General features: G+C 35.8%; 2 protein-coding genes across 3 annotated transcripts; one reads left to right on the top strand and one right to left on the bottom strand.

Moving 5' to 3' along the window:
- Positions 1-1,086: 1,086 nt before the first annotated feature.
- Positions 1,087-10,109, bottom strand: LOC112055735 (zinc finger protein 271-like). 2 transcript variants are annotated; one of them, XM_024095930.2, is made up of 9 exons: positions 9,782-10,109; positions 9,124-9,298; positions 8,385-8,477; positions 7,330-7,464; positions 6,218-6,445; positions 5,270-5,473; positions 4,695-4,759; positions 3,903-3,964; positions 1,087-3,160 (listed from the first exon to the last, which is right to left on the bottom strand). In XM_024095930.2, the coding sequence occupies exons 1-9, from the start codon at positions 9,865-9,867 to the stop codon at positions 1,662-1,664; spliced, it is 2,547 nt and encodes an 848-aa protein (XP_023951698.2). In that variant the 5' UTR covers positions 9,868-10,109; the 3' UTR covers positions 1,087-1,661. The 2 variants fall into 2 exon arrangements, with proteins under 2 accessions (XP_023951698.2, XP_052740351.1); XM_052884391.1 differs by lacking the exons at positions 8,385-8,477; positions 9,124-9,298; positions 9,782-10,109 and adding an exon at positions 7,035-7,201 and having other exon boundaries at positions 7,330-7,462.
- A 4,093-nt stretch (positions 10,110-14,202) lies between these two features.
- LOC112055463 (ecdysone oxidase) lies at positions 14,203-21,429 on the top strand. Its single transcript, XM_024095588.2, has 4 exons — positions 14,203-14,356; positions 15,562-15,724; positions 16,716-16,849; positions 17,983-21,429. The coding sequence occupies exons 2-4, from the start codon at positions 15,589-15,591 to the stop codon at positions 19,573-19,575; spliced, it is 1,863 nt and encodes a 620-aa protein (XP_023951356.2). The 5' UTR covers positions 14,203-14,356; positions 15,562-15,588; the 3' UTR covers positions 19,576-21,429.
- Positions 21,430-22,621: the final 1,192 nt, after the last annotated feature.

The raw sequence follows: 22,621 nt of genomic DNA on the forward strand, positions 1-22,621 counted from the left end.
TCGTTCCGATGCCTGCCGTTAACTTCTCAACCCTACTGATTGTCTTTGATTCATAGTCGGCCATTATTGTTGTGTAAAAAAGTCATCTCAGTAAATTTCGAGTATACTTAAGAAAACTCTCAGTTATGCAGATTTTCTCACGATGATTCCTTCACCATTTGAGACACGTGATACCTTTCTTAAAATGCACATAACTATTTCTTAAAATGTACATAAATGAAGTTGTGCATGCCCCGGATTGGATTCAAACCTACGCTCTTCGAATCGAAGGTAGACGTCATATCCACTAGGCTATCAAGACTCTTATGCTCTGCTTAAATCCTACTTAGAAGACAGAATATTCTAAGTTTTACAATATCAAGTCAGGTGTCCAGCAAGGTTCAGTGTTGGGACCAGTGCTCTATACTCTGTATTCTGTGGACTTGGCTGATACTTCAAAACTATCTTAGCATCTAGATCTGTGGATGCGAGCTTGGAGAATCAAAGCCAGCGGGTTCCAATCTAGCCAGCGGATCCATCATATTTACTCTCAGATGCCAAGTGTCCAGAGATTTGGTAAAAAAACCATCATGAAGCCAAGCCAAACATTTAGTTAGTCTTCTAGATAGGAGACAAACCTGGCAAGCACATAAAAACTCTAGACTGCACTGTACTTCGCTTAGTAACAAGCTATTTGTGTACAAGAACGTTCTAAAACCAATCTGGAGTATGGCTATGTAATCTGTATGGCTTGGAGCTGAGGGCACAGCCAGTGATCCAGACAAGACCAGACCCCAATATTGAAATACTCTGGAGGTACCAGAACCTAGTAATCCGCACACTAACCACTCTGTTACTGGTTTGTTAAAGCAGACATGCTTAAACTCCTTGAAATGCTTACAGCCAAGGGAGAAAAAGAAATAAAACAAAGACTCCCAAGAGCACAAACGATCTTGCCAAATTGACACCAAAATATTACCCAAAAAAACGTCAAAGATTCGCTTAAAAGAGTGACCTTCAATTTAAAACATCCTCTGCTACCAAAAAAACAGTTTACAGTCGAGCGATTCGTCATAGATTTAGTTGAACACAAAAAAAACGACAAAACAATTTATAAAATAATAATATCTTTATTTCATATATGCAACCATTTGAAATACATACAGACAAAAGTTAATAAATAAAATTAATACTAATTCATAGTACCTACATAATTATTTAATTGATCAATAATAAAATTACAATTCAAAGTATTTAACTTTGTCATAACTAAGGAGTGTACCATTTTATAAAGTGGTAAATGTCAAGAGACAAAATGACATATTGCCGATCAATAGCGGCGCTCTCTTTGCTTCCCTTCCGCTGCATTACAAATATAGTGGCGCGCAACTTAAACTTAAGCACAACTAAAATTTTCCTGACGATTCAAAAAACAATCTGACTAAAAATTTGCCTTACCTACCTACCTACTCACATTCGCTTCTACGAGTACAGCTAACACAACTGCACACCATTATAAACGCTCACTCACACACTGACCTGTGCCAGTGTTCATTTAACTTGCGAGAGCTGTATGTGTGAATGAACCTAGCTTTGTGTGGGTGTGTTACAGGCCCCTGCTGGTGAGCATGATCATGTGCTGCTGAAGATTACCACAGTGTGAAAATTTGTACTCACACAACTCACAAGAATAAATAAGGCCCTCCACTAGTGTGAGTGCGCATGTGACTAACTAGGCCACTTTTTCCTTTACATTTATAATTGCACAACTCGCAAGAATAAGGCTTATCACCAGTGTGTTTACGCATGTGGACTACTAAGTGGCTATTTTGCGTACATTTATAACCACATAGTTTACAAGCGTGGCGCTTTTTACGAGTATGTAACAACATGTGTTTTACTAGGCTAATTTTAACTCTACATTTATATTCACACAACTCGCAAGAATAAGGCTTTTCATCAGTGTGAGTTCTTTTGTGGATAACTAAGTTGTTATTTCGATTACATTTAAATTCACACAAGTTACAAGAATAAGGCTTTTCACCAGTGTGAGTACGCATGTGAGTAATTAGACTACTTTTTACTTTACATTTATATTCACAGAACTTACAAGAATAAGGCTTTTCACCAGTGTGAACTCTCATGTGTATTACTAGGCTACCATTTTCGTTGCATTTATAGTCACATAACTTACAAGAATAAGGCTTTTCACCAGTGTGAGTACGCATGTGAATAACCAGGCGATTCTTTCCATTACATTTATATTCACATAACTTACAAGAATAAAGTTTTTCACCAGTGTGAGAACGCATGTGGGTTACTAAGTGCCTATTTTGGTTACATATGTATTCACAGAATTTACAAGAGTAATGCTTTACACCAGTGTGAATTCTCATGTGTTTTACTAGGCTACTATTTTCATTACATTTATAGTCACATAAATTACAAGAATAAGGCTTTTCACCAGTATGTAATAACATGTGTCTCACTAGGCTACTTTTTACTTTACATTTATATTCACACAACTTACAAGAATAAGGCTTTTCACCAGTGTGCGTTCTGATGTGGATTACTAATTGGCTATTTTTGTTACATTTATAATCACATATATTACAAGCGTAGAGCTTTTCACCACTATGTAATGACATGTGTCTTACTAGGCTAATTTTTACTCCACATTTATATTCACACAACTCACAAGAATAAGGCTTTTCACCAGTGTGAGTTCTCATGTGGATCACTAATTGGCAATTTTGGTTACATTTATATTCACACAAGTTACAGGAATAAGGCTTCTCACCAGTGTGAGTACGCATGTGAATAATTAAGTGACTTTTCCGTTTACATTTATATTGACATATGTTACAAGAATAAGGCTTATCACCGGTGTGAGTAAGCATATTGTCTGTGTGTGTGTGTGCAAGTGCACTTGTTGTCTGACAATGAGACTCTGTAGATGCAGTGTCAACATGTGGCCTGTCACAAGAGATGACACATTCTCCAGATCGTTGTGTCTGCGATCGACTGTTTGTGAATGCACTAATGTCTGTGTTGGCTACTTGATTGTTGGTATCAGACGAGAGGTTGTCTAATCTGCAGTTGTTAATATCAAGTACTGGATCACTTTTGATGATTGTGTCAGCTTCTTTGTTTGTGAGTATCGAAAGCAGAGGAGGAGCGACTGAAACAATACAAGTACATTTTCTCTAATTTTTTCTTTTTTCTGAAGTTGCAATTTAATTTTTTACAGATATCAAAAAAAATACAACCGACTTCAAAACATAAATTTTAAATTAACTTGTTAAACAACTTGTTTCCGTTAAGAATAGGGAGTTAGAGAGGGGTAGCGATCGGTTGGCGGGAACGACTTGCGATATGAGGCTCTCGTCGTATGGTCGGCTTCAGTATGCTCGTGGCGTTCGAGCCGTCTACATTTCTTGTTGTGTAATATTTTATATGTTACTTTGGATAGGCGAGGAAAGTGATTTCAGTGGAAAAGGGTAGTGATTATTAACAGTCAAAGGCGCCTTTAACCCTACACACAACGTTCACAAGTGCGTGATTCCACTCAAGGTCATTCTCTGCCATTCTAGGGTCTTATTTTAGTTACAGTATGGTTTGTTAAGGTGTCCTGACAAATATTGTGAAACCTTTTTTTAACATTGGTTTTCTTATTTTTCAAAACCACTTTTGAGGCCTTCTGCTAAAAATACATATAACTAAGTATAAGATAAGATAAGTCCTTCCTGATTTGAATACATTCTTGCTAGAAAATGATATTTTGGGTATCCCAATATAGTTGATACGGTTTAAGGCAATTTGTGGCAAAAGAGGTGATATAAACTTAACATGTATATTTCTAATTTTTATTTTCTAATTTATTTATAAAATTTCCAAATTATTCTTTTTTATTAGTCACTCACCTGAATATTGAACTACTTCTGCAGAGGGAGTACAGTTATCATCGAGAATCTGAAGTGCGTGCCTGTAAAATATAGTCATGTGAGTATGTATACTGATTGTACTGCAGAGTAGAGAAGGCTCCAGTGAACCGCATGCAGACAATGGCGTGCACTAAGGTTTTAACTAGGGTAGACACTGTTTGAAGTAATTATATTATACAAAATAGAAAGAACAATGCCAGACAATGTACAGAAGTTTAAAAATTAAATTACAACAATACATCATTTTATTGGATTTTTTGTACTATTAAACAAATATTACTTTAAACCCTTTAAAACATGGGGTATTAAATCTTTGAAATTTGATTTTAAGGTTATGTGCAGTTTATTATGAAATAATTTTAAAGCATCGTGATTGGTTTTTTGTAAAGTAAACAACATCTCTGACAGTTTATTTTTACATTTTGATTCTGGATTCTAACTATTTTGAACCTAAAGTGATTAGAATGCAGTAAAAACGCTTTAAAAGGCTTGAACCCAAGGTCGAAATAAGATTTTAAAAAGAAGTAAACAATGTCTGCTAAGAGAAAAAAACGTATGGATTTAATTGCTTTTTTTGGCAATTTTTATTCCCGAGTTTAACAGTAAAAATTGTTTATTAAAAATTGGATATTTTTAGTTCATTTACTTCTCCAATACAGTTTGATAATAAGTACGATAAGATATGAGTATCGAGTATGATATGAGATAACTAGTAAGCACTGCATCTGTGCCTATATGAAGTGCACGCCCCTGCATCCAGAGTATACTAACTTGTGCTCAGCAATATCCTGATCAGTGCTATCGGCTGTCACACACTCACTGTCACCGTCACCATGCTGCAACACATAAAACAAACTCATGTGACCGCCACAACTTCGCGAATAGGCTAGTTGACACTAGTTTTAAAATTGTCTTAAAATGTTCATTATTGTTCTACTAGATTGAAAAAAAATTATCAAATTTCATTTAGACATACATAATTTTTTTTCATTTTGAAATGTTTTTTTGGCAATACGAGCCCTGTCGGCCATGATGGTATATATTTTATCATTTCATGACGTCACATAAACACTAAACGTTAAATAAATGGTTTAGTGTTTGTCAAAAATATTATTTATTAATTATTCTATCAAGTGACATTGTGACGTCACAAAATGGACGACATCGTTTCTGACGTTTCGTAGAATTGATGCATTACATCTTTAAATTAAGTTTTCTATGAAATCCTTAACTTTTATTAATTAATATCGATATATTTCATGTACCCTTATTCCATGTACTATACAAAATTAATATTGTTTATAATAAATTTTATATGAGTCAACTACCCTATTAACAGAACTCACCTGAAGATGCGTACTCATAATGTGAGCATCATACTCTTGTTCTTGGAGAAACACCTCAGAACAAAGTGAGCACTCGAAGGTATCGCTTTCATACTTGATCAGATCCCGTACCCTGGTCACATGCTCCACAGATGCAGCCTCCTGCAGAGCATCGCCCAGTAGTTTTGATTCCAACACTATCTCATCAGACACTGGGTACTGTCCCTGAGATAAAGTCAAAGTTCATATATTAGCTTTCGAAATGACATGAGTAATAATAGTCAAAACTTAAAATTAAACTTCCGAGGGCACCAAAGCTTTTTTATTGTTTATACGATCTTTAACACTGTAATGAGACTTTTCTATAAGTTTGCGTTTAATAAAAACTTTGAGAGAGATTCCCGTGGTTTCATGTGGTAGTTTATTATTAAAACATATGCACTATCTTTGGAAGAAATAGAAATTATTTTTAACCTAGTGTGGTGTGCAACAGTTTTATTTTCATTTCTTTTATTCAATTTATTTTATTCTTAAATTTATTTCGTCCAAAATTGTATGGAGCCCAAGAGCTCAGGTCATTGTACCCTGGCGGAAATAAAAGAATTTTTTTTTTAAACTATTTTTGATTATACAAAGCTACGAATTTACTTAATTATTTTGAAGTAATATTCATTCTCCCCTATTGATGACGTTTTCAATGCAGTAGTCGATTTGACGTTTGCTGTCAATTGTCATATCATAGTTGCGGCCGAAATCTTGATATAACTCAAAAATTTGGGTTTTAATTTTATTAATATCTTTTTATTTAGATATATTCACTTATTTATATTTTAATAAAATCCTTGAATGATACGGGGTACAAGAGTGGACCTGAAATGGACCATCTCCTTTGGTTAAATTATTATGAACATACTTTAAACATTAAAACTACAACAAACGCATCACTACCTATAGAAGCATGACACTTACCACTTCCATGTGTTCATCCACCAACACATAGTCACAATTTCCTTCAGATTTCACTACAAATGTTTCTTCGTCTTTGTGAATAATTTCATTTGATTCTGTTTGTTTGTCTTCATTGAGTTCTTCTACAATGTGCAAGTCGCACTGGTCAGGCCCCGGGGTGGTCATCACAAATCTACTCTTTAGTAGATTTGTCTCCCTGCTCATCATTTTCACATGTCGCATTGTTATCTGAAACAAATTATGTTTCATACACCATCTGGGCTTCGGCCCGCATTACCCCAATAACAGTTTGATGTCTCTGAAATAGCTGTCAATGATGCCCCCTGCAATTGTTTATGAAAGCTGTAAGTTGAACCTACGCATATCCTTCAGTACTGTAATCATCTGTGGAGTTTTGCTCTTAGGTGACTATGAAAGGAAGAAGGTTTTGAGGGTCTAGAAACCAGATTCTCAACTGTACAAGTATCAAACGTAATTTGATATGTTCTTCAGGATATGAAAAGGATCTCGTGTCTCCAATCGCCAAACCCTTAGCTTCGAGAATTTAGAGACTGTCGAAAGTTTTCCTAAAAAAAATCTTCAACAATGTTAACAAAGAGTAGAGTAGCTACTCGTGTACTGGCAACTGGGGACATGATTTTTCATATGATTCCATGAAAAATAAAAAAAGAATATGCTCCAATCCAAAGACATCACAGTCAAAACTACAAAAATGGCTACTGTACTTACACAGTACTGTACTTATATTTGATGTGCTGATGTTGATGTGATGATAATCATAAAACTATAAAACAAAAAAAAATAAAGTGTATCTTACTAAATAATTAAGTATTTATTCTTCGAGGCTTCGGCCGTGGCTAGTTAGCGTTCTGGCACGATGCCGTGTAGAAACCAAAAGGAGTGTGGATTTCATCCTCCAAATAACAAGTAAGCTCGCTTAAATCTTCGACTGCATCATCAGGTGAGATAGTAGTCAAGGGCTAACTTGTAAAGAACAAAAAAAAAGTATGTAAATAATTTATAATTGTCCACTGAGAGATCTAGTCTAAACAAAATTTCGTACAGAGACAATTTTGAAATGACTCTAACAAGTTCACAATTAAAGTACTTACAAGATTGTGTTTCTCAACTAAGTCCTTCATCAGTGAGCGAGCTCTCAAGCTGTTGTCTCTAAATCTGCTGACGTTTATCAGTCTGTGAGCACACAGTACACACAGTGTTTGTTTCAGACTGCTTAGATCACACACCTGAAACAACTGCACTGTTCAAAAATTCATCAGAAGTATCACATAGTATTCAGGCACATTCAACTACAGTCATATACATTTTTAAGTTGTGTGCAACTTAAAAAGTCTGTTCAGTATGTATTGTCGTCATCAACCCACATATTCGGCTCACTACTGAGCTCGAGTCTCCTCTCAGAATGAGAGAGGTAAGGCCTATAGTCCACCACACTGGCCCAATACGGATTGACAGACTTCACACATGCAGAGAATTAAGATAATTCTCCGGTATGCAGGTTTCCTCACAATGTTTTCCTTCACCTGAGACACATGATATTTAATTTCTTTAAATGCACACAACTGAAAAGTTGGAGGTGCATGCCCCGGACCGGATTCGAACCCACACCCTCCGGAATTGGAGGCAGACGTCACATACACTGGGCTATTTTGGTATGTATGCAAATTAGCAATTATGCAAAATGAAACAATGAATTTAAAAAATAGAAGTGAAAAAAGTGTGGTCTGATATTTTTATTTCCAAATTAGAGGATGCCCATGAGTTTGTTCCTCCTTAGTCCTCTTTCCTCTGCCTAGTTACAACATCTTCTAAGCGGAGGTCTATCTATAAAGTACCTCCCTTCCAAACAAATTTCGCCATAACGCACTGCTAACTTTCTTCCTTTCTTTCTTCATTTCACCCACATAGTTTCCATTCTAATGAGAATATTGGAATAAAATATAGTTCAAGACACTCACAAATAAGAAAATAATTTTCCAAATTGATTCAGTAAATCCAGAGATAATCCCCAACAATTCTACAAACTTAACCTCTTTATATTAGTATAGATAGTCATAAAAAATTAAAAACACTTATGAATAAAAGTCATTTTCCATTTCATAATAATATGATAACCATTAGACAGTAATACAAGTGAACAACTTACAGGAAAACCAATAAATTCTTCATATGCTTCATCCAACTTGTATTTACTCATTAGAACCTGCTTGCTGTCTGTGTCCAGGCACATCATGCAAACCTGTAAATTTAAAAAATACACAATACTCACATTACTACTTAGCCCTAAAGTAAAGCCTTATGGATACTAAGATTTTACCATAATAATTGTGTATATTTATAACTAATTATGAATATACTTATAATGTATAAATACCATAGACACTGGAAAACACCCATGCTCATCACACAAAGATTTTCCAGCTGTTGGAATCTAACCATGGTCATGGATGTAAAATGCAGGGTCACTAACCTGCACCACGGGGGTGTCAAATATATATCCTACTAGTCCTTCACAGCAATGCTGCAACTGAACTGAATATTTTGACAGGCTTCGTGGCCATTGGTATGCACTGTAGATTCACAAGACAGAGGTCCTGGGTTAGATCCCCGGCTGGGCCGATTGAGGTTTTCTGGCTGGTGGGAGGCTTCAAATGTGGCTAGTTACCACCCTACCAACAAAGACATACCACCATGCGATTTAGCATTCCAGTATGATGTCATGTAGAAACTGAAAGGGGTGTGGACTTTCATCCTACTCCTAACAAGGTAGCTCGCTTCCATCTTAGATTGCATCATCACTTACCGTCAGGTGAGATTGTAGTCAAGGGATAACTTATATAGAATAAAAAAAAAAAACACATAAGATGACACTGTGAATACATTACCAGCACTGTTGAAGGAACAGCTCCCAGGACAATCTGTTTCGAGCCACTGACTGACTCACTGATGTCATCACTTAGAAAATGCTGTGAGCAGACCACAGCAGAGTCTGGCAGCGGAGTGTCCTCTTTGCCCAGAGCTTGGAGCCAAGCTGCACGTAGATGTTCTTCACTGGGGAAACTGGAAATTACCACTTACTTAGGCACACAGTAAGATTATACCTAATTTGGCCAGGAGAACAACACAAGCAGAGAACAGCTACTACTACTACTCTACAGCTGTTGGTCTCAAAGCCTAGGTTATGTTTGAAGGTTTTCTCTCTGCCATGTGATTGCCTCAGCAAGAATGCAGTGAATCCATGGAATGATAAGACCTCTAACAAACCTAGAAATTGTTTCACACGGGGCCACACTTCACTTGCCGTCAGCAACATAGTGGCACAACATATTCTGATGGTCAGATCAGTAATTTAAGAAAGTTCAACTCTACTGCGACCAGCTTATCTCTGACTGTCGGCGAGTGACATTGCAGCCTGAGATGTAAGCCAGATGCCAGATGTGTGAGGGAAAAAAGACTGCTGGCAGCTGATGAGCTGAGCCGCGACGTGAACAGTTAATGACTGCAGTTTGAGTGTAGCTACCTATTTGCCGACAACACACTCACCTGTGGAAAGTGATTCCCTCGTGCCTGCCCTTTGCTGAGCGCACATTGTCCGCAGTGTTCCTGCAGAAAGGCACACAACAGCGCATTTCCAATATTTGTTTTCTCTAACACAATCACGCTCACCCACTTAAACTGCCGCGGCTAGGAAAATAGCTTAAGCTTACGATATGGATATCTACTTAATCAAAATCAATAAACAATAAAACATAGATATATAGACCATAAAATAATTATGAAAAGTGAATCTTTATTAAAATAATACAATAATTTTTTTTTAATAATGAGCACGCACAACAGAACACAAACACAATCAACAACAAACCACAGACGACAAATGCAGCAAAGTGCAAACTCCACAAACGTCAAATTTTATTATTATTTAATAAATGCGTCAAGTGAACATGAAGGCAAACTCCAAAGAGCAAAGACTTATTATATCTACTGTGGCAAAGACGACAAGTCGACAAGGACAGTGACAGCTGACAGACGTCTTTGTTTTTTCAACAAAGTTAATATATTTTTTAACCGACTTCCAAAAAGGAGGAGGTTTTACGTTCGGCTGTATGTATGTTTTTTTTATTTATGTCCAGCGATTATTCCGTCATTTATGGACCGATTTTGAAAATTATTTTTTTAGTTTTAAAGGGTATGATTCCAGGGTGGCCCCATTTTTTTCATTTTATCATCTGATGATGGCATCCTGAAGAAATTGAGGGGAACTTTCAAAAATTGAAGAGACGGCTAGTGCGCTTTAGTGTTTTCATAAGGTATTTTAAACCACTACAATTTTATGAAGTTCAGGAGTTGGTCTGATGATGGAGCCGAAACACAGACGATGGAACTCGTCAACGATTTGCAGCAGTTACCTTTTGTTTGGGCTTGATTAATTTGTATTGATGAGAACTTTCCACCTATGGTCGAAATTTTCTTAGAAGTCTTATGAACAAAACAAACCCGTCTTGTCACTAAAATCACATATTTCACTTACGTTATACGTAATTTCTAAAGAACAAAGTGTCTAAATCCTTTATTATACGCGTACAGTACGAATTACACCAAATTTACGATTTATTCACATTTATTTTCTGAAAAACAAAATCACAACGAGATTAATTTGCACAGCTTAACTACGATTACGGCAATTTGACATTTCGTAACGCTAGATTGTCTATGAAAAGCAAGGATGGGTAAATAACATCGAGCGTTAACTTATCGATAAATGACAATGAATGATTCTTTAATAATTGATATGTTGTTAGTTTAAAGATGGGAAAATGAAATATTTTATAATGATTTTATTTTAAAAAATGGTTTTTTAATGAAAATGTTATACAATAAATATGCTCACGTTATTCTATAACGTAAAAGATAGTATAGTATAGAGAATAGTAGCATTATTCAAACACTGGTATGGATAACATTATCTCAATACGATTTTTAATAAAAATCGTCAAATCAAGATTTTTAACAAAAACTAGCAATGTAAATTTAATTTGCAAAATGCGCGCGATCAGCTGTTTTCCAAGAGGTCAAATAGGCAGGTCACGACTAATAGGTATCTATCTATACAAAGTCACAAACAAACTGCGCGACGTTGTATTGCCGACCGCCGCCGGTGCCGAGGAAAATAATTGCTATCTCTCTCTAACCTAAGCCGCGCGGCGCGGTTAATAGGTATTTTCAAAATATTGAAACTTTAGGTCCTTTCGCTAGACGCTACGCTATTTTTTCTTTAGTTCGTGATCGGCGGTCTGTTGACAAACAAACCAAAATTCAAAAACCTTTGTGTATGTTTTATGTTATGTTAGTAGTGATTTTCTGTAACGAATACTCATACAATTGTGTCGTTTGTATTGTGTGTGTTTGTGTGTGTTGACTGAGAAGTCTTGAAATGCTTAGATCAAATCAATTCAGTACTCATGAATATCGTACCTACTACGACGACAGAACGTCTCGTAAACGAGAAACAACCTGAAGTAAGTTAATTACCTGTGCCTAGTTAAAAACTTGTAAAGTATAAAAAATTATTATATTAGATAGGTAAGTGTAGCCAGCCGATTTGCTGTCGATGTTGCAGTAGATTGCGGAGCGTTGTTATCGCATTGTTCGCTGTACATTGCGTGCTCAAAATTTTCAAAATCTGAATTTTCTCATTTCCGACGTAATTGGTATTTAAAATATCGTTGTGGAAACTAAATTTAACCTCTTCACGCAGTTTTCGGTATTATGTCCCTTAGTTAGTACGTTAGTACGTCCCCAAAAGATTAAAGAAAGAGACGGCCGCGTGGCGCAGTGGGTAGTGACCCTGCTTTCTGCATCCACGGCTGTGGGTTCGATTCCCACAACTGGAAAATATTTGTGTGATCAGCATGAGTGTTTTCAAGTGTCTGTGTGTATTTATACATTATATAGGTATTTATATGTAGTATATAATTGTATATTAATACTATAATATCAACTATCTTAGCACCCATAACACAAGCTACTCTGTATGCTTACTTTGGGGCTAGATAGTGATGTGTATTGTTTAAGTATATTTATAATAATAATAAAAAAAGATTACCCCATTTCTTAACCACGCGTACCCATAGGCATAAACCGTGCACCGTTCACCGTTTGTGACACGTGATATTTAATTTCTTAAAATGCACACAACCGAAAAACGTTACTATACGTTCCCTTTTAAGATAACGTAGTATAGTAACGGATATTTTAGTTTAGGTATTTCAGTTATAACGATACCTACTTGATATCGTTCCGATGCCCGCCGTTAACTTCTCAACCCTACTGATTGTCTATGATTCATAGTCGGCCATTATTGTTGTCTAAAAAAGTCATCTAAGAAAATTTCGACCATAGATGTGTTATGACTGTATTAAGGGTCTGGTGATGAAGACGAAGGACAGTGAAGAGAACTCCTCGACGGTTCACAGAGGTTACCTTGTGTTTGGACTTGATAAATTTCTATTGATAAAAACTTTCCACCTGGATAGGTTGTGACTGTATAAAGGGTCTGGTGATGAAGACGAAGGACAGTTAAGAGAACTCCTCAATGGTTCACGGTAGCTACCATGTGTTTGGACTTGATAAATTTGTATTAATGAGAACTTTCCACCCAGATGGGTTGTGACTGTATTGATGGTCTGGTGATGAAGACAAAGGACAGTGAAGAGAACTCCTCGACGGTTCACAGTAACTACCTTGTGTTTGGACTTGATAAATTTGTATTGATGAGAACTTTCCACCTAGATAGGTTGTGACTGTATTAGGTATTTGGTGATGAAGACGGAGGACAGTTAAGACAATTCCTTATTGTTAATGATACCTGTCACGTTTTTCTGGATTTTCGTATTACGTGTGGATAAAGGGGGAGTGAAATTTTATATATGAGTTAAGGAGTATTTTCAAAATTGGGATTGTAGGACTTAGGTACGTATCATAAGAAAATAACGTTTTAGCTAATTGTTTATTAATTTTTGTTCACACGCAGTATGTATGCTAACACTAAAAATAAAAAAATAAAAATTTTAATAAAAAAAATTCAACCGACTTCCAACTCAAAAATTAACTTAAACTAAAAAGCAAAAAATAACATCTTACCTATGTGCTACCTTCTGATCAGTTTGAAGGCGGTGCCAATCCAGTGTCGTGTTTTAATTAAAGCTGTTTCTGATAGAACCACATAAATTTTGTAAACGGATTTAATGAAAACATCAATAATTCTTCAGTCAATTCTACCCCTTGGCTATTCCAGGAAAGAGAGCCCATTATTTCGCCGGCGGGCGGATGGAATTGACTTGAATTTCTTAGGACTTGGAGATGACGCTCTCTTTCAGGTCATGGTCTGTTGTTTCGTTTCATGACCGTAATGGTGAAGCCAGATTTGATACATAGTTATGAATGAGCTATCTTGTAACAAAAATAAACAGCTTTGTGTTGCAGTTAATTTTCCGTGAATTCATCTTGACGAGACGCTCAACTTATAAAACGAAAATTCTTGATTCTGGTAGCTAACACGGTTACTAGGTAATGAAAACTTCCGAGCGTAGGAACGAAATAACGTACCCGGTACCACGAAATAAGGAGGACAATGTTTCTGTTAACAGTCACAGCCCACAGCTTCCTACAGCTATGTTCAATTTTGAACAAGTTACAGAGGTGAGCGCCGTTACCCAGTCATTGAGCGCTATTCCCCCTTGTTACCCACCTACCTGTTTAGGTATAATAGTTAATACCTAATTATAATGTCAGTAGATTGGTACTTAGCAACTTGTAATAATAATATATTACAATCGGTGTCAATAACTAAGCAATGTTATTAATTTTACAATTTATGATCATAGCAATTAAGTCGGTAAGTAAACAAATAAATTGAAAATAGGTACCTATATTTTATGCGATGGTTTAATGTTTTATAATAGAGATAAGGTTGTTATTTTAATATCGATGAAGACATAATCGGCTAAGTGCCAGTTAGCCGGCAGCTGACTAGATATACACGCGTGTACTAAGTGATTAGGTACCTACGAGTTCTTACCTAGGTATAACATCTCTAATGGATTTTTAACCTAACCTGTAAGTTGTAAATCTACCTATCTACACTAATAAAATTAGTTCATTTAACGCTTATTCTAATTTCAGTTCTATGCAATTTTTGTCCAAGTTAAAACTATTTCTTGTCTATTTTGACTGGACTAAGTATACTTCTGTGATGTTTCTGACCATTAACACCCGTTTAACTGGCAGATGGGTACGAGTAGATACCTATACCTACTTGACTCTAAAAGCCAGCTGATTTTCGCGTGTTTACCGAATATTAAAACTGAATAGGTAGAGAATTATTCATGAATCTGTAAATATTAATAACATTTCAAGGTTGGATCGTTTGATACGCCACAATAATAATTGTATGCTGCATCTCGTAAATGTCCGCATTAGCTCTATAGGTTAGTACCTTCTTACGTATCATACACGTATGTACGAACATAAACAAACGCATTAACTTATTACATATTAGATAACCGAAGGAGAGCACGATCAAGGTGGGTGACTTTATTTATACCTACATTCATTATAAAACCTATATGCTATTACTGAGTGGTAGCTTTTGCCTTTACTATTTTTATACCTACTATATATTTAATTTTACAGATTTACAGTAAACTACCATCCGATTTATAATAAAATCTATGTTTATTTTTAAAATAAATTAAAATTTTACTTATTGAATAACATTGCATTGTTACACATGTAAGCCGCATCCAGTAAGCTTTATTCTTTGTTTTATTAAAACTAATCCTGTATTCTATGAAACAAGCATGTAATTTTGTAACTACCCGCATATTATAACAATTATTTAATTTATTTGTATGTATAAGTGAAATCTAATTAGATGTGTACATTCGTAAATAATTATCTTAGTTTAGTTAATTGTATTTCTCATATAAGCGAATTTTATGTAATTCTTTTGAGAAAATAAAGATCTTTAACCATAATATTACTACAAACAAACGCATGCGACATCATCTGCGTGGAAAACCTTTCACTGAAAATTTATAACAGAATTCTTTCTTATAAGAATTTTTCAGTAAAATATAACTAAAGATAAACTCAGTAGGCATTTCAAAGCCTGACCCCAGAAGTCGAACCCAGAATCTCGTGATTCGTAGCCACAGATCCATACGATACCAACGAGGCAGTTGGCTAAGGGATAAAGCTCAGATTCGATAGCTCTAGGTTTGGTACTCGCTCATTTAAGTAATTGAATGTTCACGTTTCAGCAATAGCACTCTCCGCAAGCTTCAAGCATGATGTCATGCTCAAGTCCCTGCCTGGGCCAGGGCCCAGCCGGCGGCGCGTTCGCCGGCCTGGTGACGCAACTCCTGGCCGCGCAGTGTTTGCTCACCGAGCCGTGGCCTGGAGACCACGGACACCGTGTTAAGGGTAAGTGAAGAGATACTGTGGAACGTTCGGTGACTCAGCGCTGACATTTCAATGACTAGTTTTAGCAGAATCAGAAGTGGATTACGAGAATAAGAAAATTAATAATGAACAAAGGTTATGATTCGCAATATTTGCCAGGACAACTTAATTAACAAATCAAACTGTAACCAGAATAAGACCTAGAATGGCAGAGAATACCTTGAGCAGTCACAGAGGCTTGTGGCTCCGGAATTCCGGATGTAGGTTTAAGGGATCCCTTCCGACATGCCAACACTCACCATTCTATTCATTCATTCTGCTCAAGCTATTCTCCCCGCCTATCCCAAGTAACCCGTAAAGAATTACAAAACGAGAAATGTGGACGGTTAGATCGCTACGAGAATACTGAAGCCGACCGTACGGCGATCGCCTTATATCGCCAGTCGTTCCGCCCAATCGCTACCCGTCTCTAACTCTCTACTTTTTACGGAAATAAGTCGCAGTACGTCCTAGCGTAGGCACGAGCCAACACGAGATTCAGCGACATCATATCAGTCTCTGACTACTATTTCCTACACTTGTTTATCGGATGGAATGACACACCAAATGCACTGAACGCGCCTCATTATTTTGTAAGAATGTTATGTCAGAAATAAAAACAAAATTGTTGTACACCACACAGGGTTACAAAATAAAATAAACTGCCACATGAAACCACGGGCGTCTCCGTCGACAAAATGGCTTGAAAAATATTACACATACATCTGAAACTGGCTACTTATACCTATTGTTAAATGTTCATATACTACAAAAGAAATAAACCTAGCTGAGTTTGTTGTGGGCACTTCTAAGAGCAACTGCGCTAACTTTGGCGCGTTTGTTTAATTTTATTTTAAGTTTTCGACTAATTACTATCACCATTATGTAGTTATATTATCTGACGTTCCGAAAGTGCTTGTAAACTAAGCCTAAATGAATGTTGATTTGATTTGATTATCGTATGTATTTTCAGACGGTGACTCGTTCGATTTCATCGTGGTGGGCGCCGGTACCGCGGGCTCCATCCTCGCCAACCGGCTGACGGAAGTGCACGACTGGAGAGTACTGCTGGTGGAAGCCGGCAGCGACCCGCCAGTAGAAACTGTCGTAAGTACCTACTTATATCTAAACCCGGTCAAGCTTCGCTTTGACTTACCCCATTGAAAACGCATCCAATCGCAAGAAAGCTGTTAGCAACGAGTCCGCTTACACCAGTGGAATCCGTTAATCTGGACGTCATACGAAGCATTTTTGTGGAAAAAAAAACAATCTCCATTTTTTCGGAAAATACTTATTTTAATAGATATAGATATTAAATGAGTTTGATTCTTCATACACTAATGTGCATATTATTATACCTTTCTCCTCAATCGTAAATGTTACAAATCGTTGAGACGACTTTTTTAATAAAGGATATCAGTAAAAACAGTTTGTGAAGTTCAATTGTCAATTACTGTGATTCAAAACAAAACAAGCCACGTGTTGAATCAACGAACATTGATGAAGGTGTAATGAATCATGTCGTCACTATAGACGGACAAAATTTATTTTGTATAATTTATTTTATTAAAAATAGGTCATAATAAGCGACCTGTCACTGTAAACGAAGTCATTATATACGACATTGTTATAAAGACGGACTTAGTGGTATGTGCAGTGGATTTACAAAACGGAGGTCCTGGGTTCGATCCCCGGCTGGGCAGATTGAGATTTTCTTAATTTGTCCAGGTCTGGCTGGTGGGAGACTTCGGCCGTGGCTAGTTACCACCCTACCGGCAAAGACGTACCGCCAAGCGATTTAGCGTTCCGGTACGATGCCGTGTAGAAACCGAAAGGGGTGTGGATTTTCATCCTCCTCCTAACAAGTTAGCCCGCTTCCATCTTAGACTGCATCATCACTTACCATCAGGTGAGATTGTAGTCAAGGGCTAACTTGTAAAGAATAAAATAAAAAAAAGAATTTATATGAAACCAATAAGAAGCAGTTGGTCAACATAAGCGGTGTCATAATAAACATATTCTACTGTATATTACTGTCGCAAAATCCGTTCTTAGCGGACGTCTATTATAAGAACTACCTTCTATTTTACAAGAACAAGTTAATTGTAGTTAATTTAGATTTTTCGAATAACGAACAATGATGAGAAAGTCTGTTGATTCCAAAAATTCAAATTATTGTGTCATCATGTTCAAGATGCGAGGTTATTTTATACATACAGTATTTTTTTGTTGATTTGCAGATACCAAATTTCGCTGGGGCTACTCATAGAAGTGATCAAGTGTGGCAGTATTTTACAGAAAGAGATGACTCAACTAACAGAGGTTGTGAAGATGGAAAGTCATTTTGGCCAAGAGGAAGAATGCTGGGGGGCACTGGTTCAATTAATGGGCTTCTACATATGAAAGGAAGTCCAGGAGACTACGAACCATGGCATCAAGCCTACGGCGACGGGTGGGACTGGCCGTCTATCAAGAAATATTTAATGAAAAGTGAGAAAATGATCGATCCTTTCATTTTAAATGATCCAGAATTAATAAAAAATCACGGGACATCTGGTGAATTTATTATTGATAAACTAAATTTTACACATTCCGAAATAGTTGATAAGCTATTACAAGCTTACTCTGAGATGGGACTATTATATCTTGAGGACCTAAATGGACCGACTCAGATGGGCGTTGGAAAGATACGAGGCAGCAATCATAAAGGCCGAAGAGTAAGTACTGCGACGACCTTCTTAAATTCAGCTCGAGAACGTGAAAATTTATATATTTTAAAGAACACGTTTGCTAACAAAATTGTATTTGATATTGACAAAGCAATAGGTCTTGAAGTGAAAAGATCAAACAACGTTAAAAATACCTTTTATGTATCAAAAGAAATAATAATAAGTGCTGGTTCAGTGAATACACCTGTTTTATTAATGCTGTCGGGAATTGGACGGAAAAAACAATTAGAAGAATTCGATATCGAAGTAATAGCTGATTTACCAGTTGGTGAAAATTTACAAGACCACGTACGAATTCCTGTTCCTATAACGTTAAATACAGGAGCCGCGCAGGAAAATGAAGATTACTGGCACCAAGCAGCCGCACAATACTTGCTCGCACAGACCGGACCTCATAGCACTAATTATAATCAACCCAATATCAATGCTTTTATTTCAGTACCAGATGGTAAAATACTACCAGACGTACAAATTGATCATAATTATTTTGTCCCCAATACTTCATACCTGTATCCAACTTGTAAAAACATTATGTCATATACAGATGAGATTTGTAAGCAATTATCTGAAATGAACGCTAATAGTGAAATGATATTATTCTTTGTATCATTGTGTAGACCATTCTCAAGAGGAAATGTTGTTTTACGATCTACAAACCCTACCGACCATCCGAAAATCTATTCAAAATATTTCAGTGACAAACGTGACATGGACATTTTTGTAAAAAACCTTAAGCGTATCACACAAATCGTATCAACTAAGGTTTTCCGAAATGCAGATGCGAAACTTGAGAGGGTTAAATTTAAAGATTGTGATAGCTTTTCCCTAGAAAGTGATAATTACTGGGAGTGTATGGCGAGAACTTTGACTTATAATGTCTATCACCCTGTTGGCACTGCTAAAATGGGAAAAGAGGATGACCCAACCAGTGTAGTCGATAGTGAATTAAAAGTTTTAGGTATAAAAGGTTTAAGAGTAGTCGATGCTAGTGTGATGCCAACTATAACAAGTATAAACACAAATGCTCCCACTATGATGATTGCCGAACGGGGCGCAGATTTTATTAAAACGGAACATTGGACGGTAAAAAAAGATGAACTTTAAATAAACCTAAAAGTTACAGAAAAGTTATATATGACTTTTCTGGTTTATTTTAATAAAATTAGGTGTCAGTAAAATTATTAGCAGATTATTTTCAATAAATTAGTATTAGTGATCTCGAAATTTTACCTTATGGATGCTCTCACGTGTCCTTATAATGAATATACCTCTATGGTCCTAACGAGAATTTCGAGATTAAATTATATTTGTCCTACTTAATATGTATTTAATTAATTTCTTTGCATGGTAATTATATTTTTTGTCAGAAAAAGATCTGTTTGTAATCATCTGTAATCAACCTGTATCGTTTAAATGTATATTAATAATAAATCACTTGTACCGAATCGTAAATCTATGATCTATGATGATGAATCTATGATGTAATTAATGATAAATCCAATAATCATAATAATTAAATTGTGAAGAAATTATTGTGAAATTAATAAAGGCCAAATAAACATAAACAAATATTTTTTACTTTTAATTTCATGACATATTTAGACTAGAATGTTTAATTATGTCATATATTTGTAATATTGGTGACAATGCTATGTCCAACAAATTCAATTACTGCTACTTATTAATTATTATTTTTAAAGCCTTTGCGTTAGTTTCTGTTGTTGATAAGGGCGTTTCACCACTTGAGAAGAATTCTGTTGCTATTAGATTCTTTATAGATATTGAAAACGAAAATCGTATTGGTAATTGTAAAGTATTATCAAGAGTGAAAAGATGTTGTTTAACGGATTTTGATGAAGAAGATTGTGATATAATGGTTGCGATTGGTGAAACGATTGAAGTTATAAAACCTAGAGACAGAAAGACGCTTGTACATATACTGCCTACCCTGTACCCTTACGACCTTATTGGTTACTGTGATATGATTTTAGAATATCATTGTATTAAAGACCGAGATAGATTGCACATTAATATACCATTCGACACTAGAGTTATTACTACAAAACGTTCTAATTTACTGTTGAAGGCTTACCTTAGTGGTGTCAAGAATAGTGTTTGCGAAACACGGGATCAAAACTCATTAAATAACTGTTTTCCCATAAATTGTGATATCAAATACTCTGGTCAAAGATCCTTTTACGACGAAAGTATCAAAAGGTGTGTGAAAATACCGATTTGCGTTGGAGATACCGAGATAGAAAGCTCTACTATTGTGTACGATTCTTCCACAAACGTGTGTAAAAATTTAGAGTGTCCATTGTCAAACGAAGATATCTATGCAATTTCAACAGGTTTAGGAACTATTAAGAAATCCATAACAAAGCCGAATAACATTAGATATGAATATGAATCAAACTGTTCAACCATTTCACAAAATATGTATTTGTTAAGAGATCTAATGTACGGAAAATTGTGTCCTTGTAACGTCGATTTTGAGGACCTGTGTAAATGCTCTGCTTTGGCAATTGTGTTTTGTGTAATAAGCGTATGTGCTCTCCTACTATCATTTGTATTGTGCGTAAACACGCTCATTTGGATATACATACAGTGGTATAAAGGCAGGTTAGGAGTTTGGTTTAAAAATGTAAGGAGTAAATTTAAAAAGGCAAAAAAGAAATATAATTTTCGTGGAACACGTGTTAATGCTAAAGTTAGAAATACTTTGTTACGAGAAGTAATAACACAAGGTATACCTCTAGAACTTAGGGATAGCGCTATAAACATTTGTAATAGGATGGAGGAGAATGTAAGAGACAAAAGGAGGTATCGTAAGGAGGATATTGGCAGTCAGATAAGTTTGCAGAAAGAGAACTCAAGAGTTGTAACATCTAGTTCTACGGAGACTTTATGTTCTGAAAAAGATGCCTTACTTAAATAAATGAATGTAATCTATTATAATTTGAAGTTTATTTTACGCTAAATATTTGATATTTTATCTGAATAGGCATACCTTATATAATATATTACTACAACTTCTAGAATTTTAGAAACAATAGATAAATGTTAATAGTTTTTAAAATGATTGTTTAAGTAAAAATAATTATAACTTTAGTATTACAAATAGTCACTAGTGCTTCATTATAATTATAGCAAAAGCATATACGAGTATAGCTACTAAACTCGCTTGCATTTTAAGCAAACGTATTATAAATGGTGCTTATATTTTATGTTCGCAGGAGTGTGTACATAGAATACGACGTCTGCAGGATCTGTAAAAATATTAGATACATAAGATTAATACTTACATCAGAAAAATTGTCATACTTTAAGTTAATATTGTAGAGGTAAAGTTTTTGAGAAAGGGGGTAATCTTTGGATCTACTGAACCGATTTTGAACTTTCTTTTACCAATAGAAAGCCACGTTATTTGTGAGTTTCACAGGCTATATTTAATTTTCGTATTCCCACGGAACACGTGTGAAGCCTCCGGGTATCTGGTATGTACCTAAGGTTGACTATGGTCAGTGTCCTAAAATGTCAAGGGGCTAATGTGTCTAAGGAGCTGTTATTGTATGTCTAGTCCCATTAATATGTGTATAGCTTGGCAACTTCGTTCGTAACACTCACGATGGTCTGCGCGGGCCGGGGGGCGTGTAGCGATGAATGAAATACCCACGACTGATGCACCTCACTTCCCCGCACGCACGATATCACCCCCGCGCAGTCTTTCGCCCCGTCGCCCGCATACCATGGGAGTGTCATCAAGTCATCAACGAACTTGCCAGACTGTAGTACGAGATCCGGCATAAGAAATATTTACCCTCATCTGTTATTTAGTTGGGATAAGAAATAAATGACAGAAAATATTCTCATAGACACATTCCACATAGGTTGCCTAGTTGAATTGCGGTAGAAGAGTATTAAATTATTTTTTTAATCTCCTTCTGTCATTGGTTAATAAAAAAAGTCGTACACTAGCTGTTAATAGAATATACTCAAAAGAATTGAAAAAGTAAAAGTTGCCTGCTCTCACAGCAACTGTAGGGTACAAAGGTAAAGTAATGTTATTTAATCAATTCAGTTATTTAGTCGTCTAATATGACAAATGAAGGTTTATTTTAAGCTTAATTAATCCGTATTAGGTTGCCTG

This window comes from Bicyclus anynana, chromosome 11 (assembly GCF_947172395.1).
Source record: "Bicyclus anynana chromosome 11, ilBicAnyn1.1, whole genome shotgun sequence".
Lineage (NCBI taxonomy): Eukaryota > Metazoa > Arthropoda > Insecta > Lepidoptera > Nymphalidae > Bicyclus > Bicyclus anynana.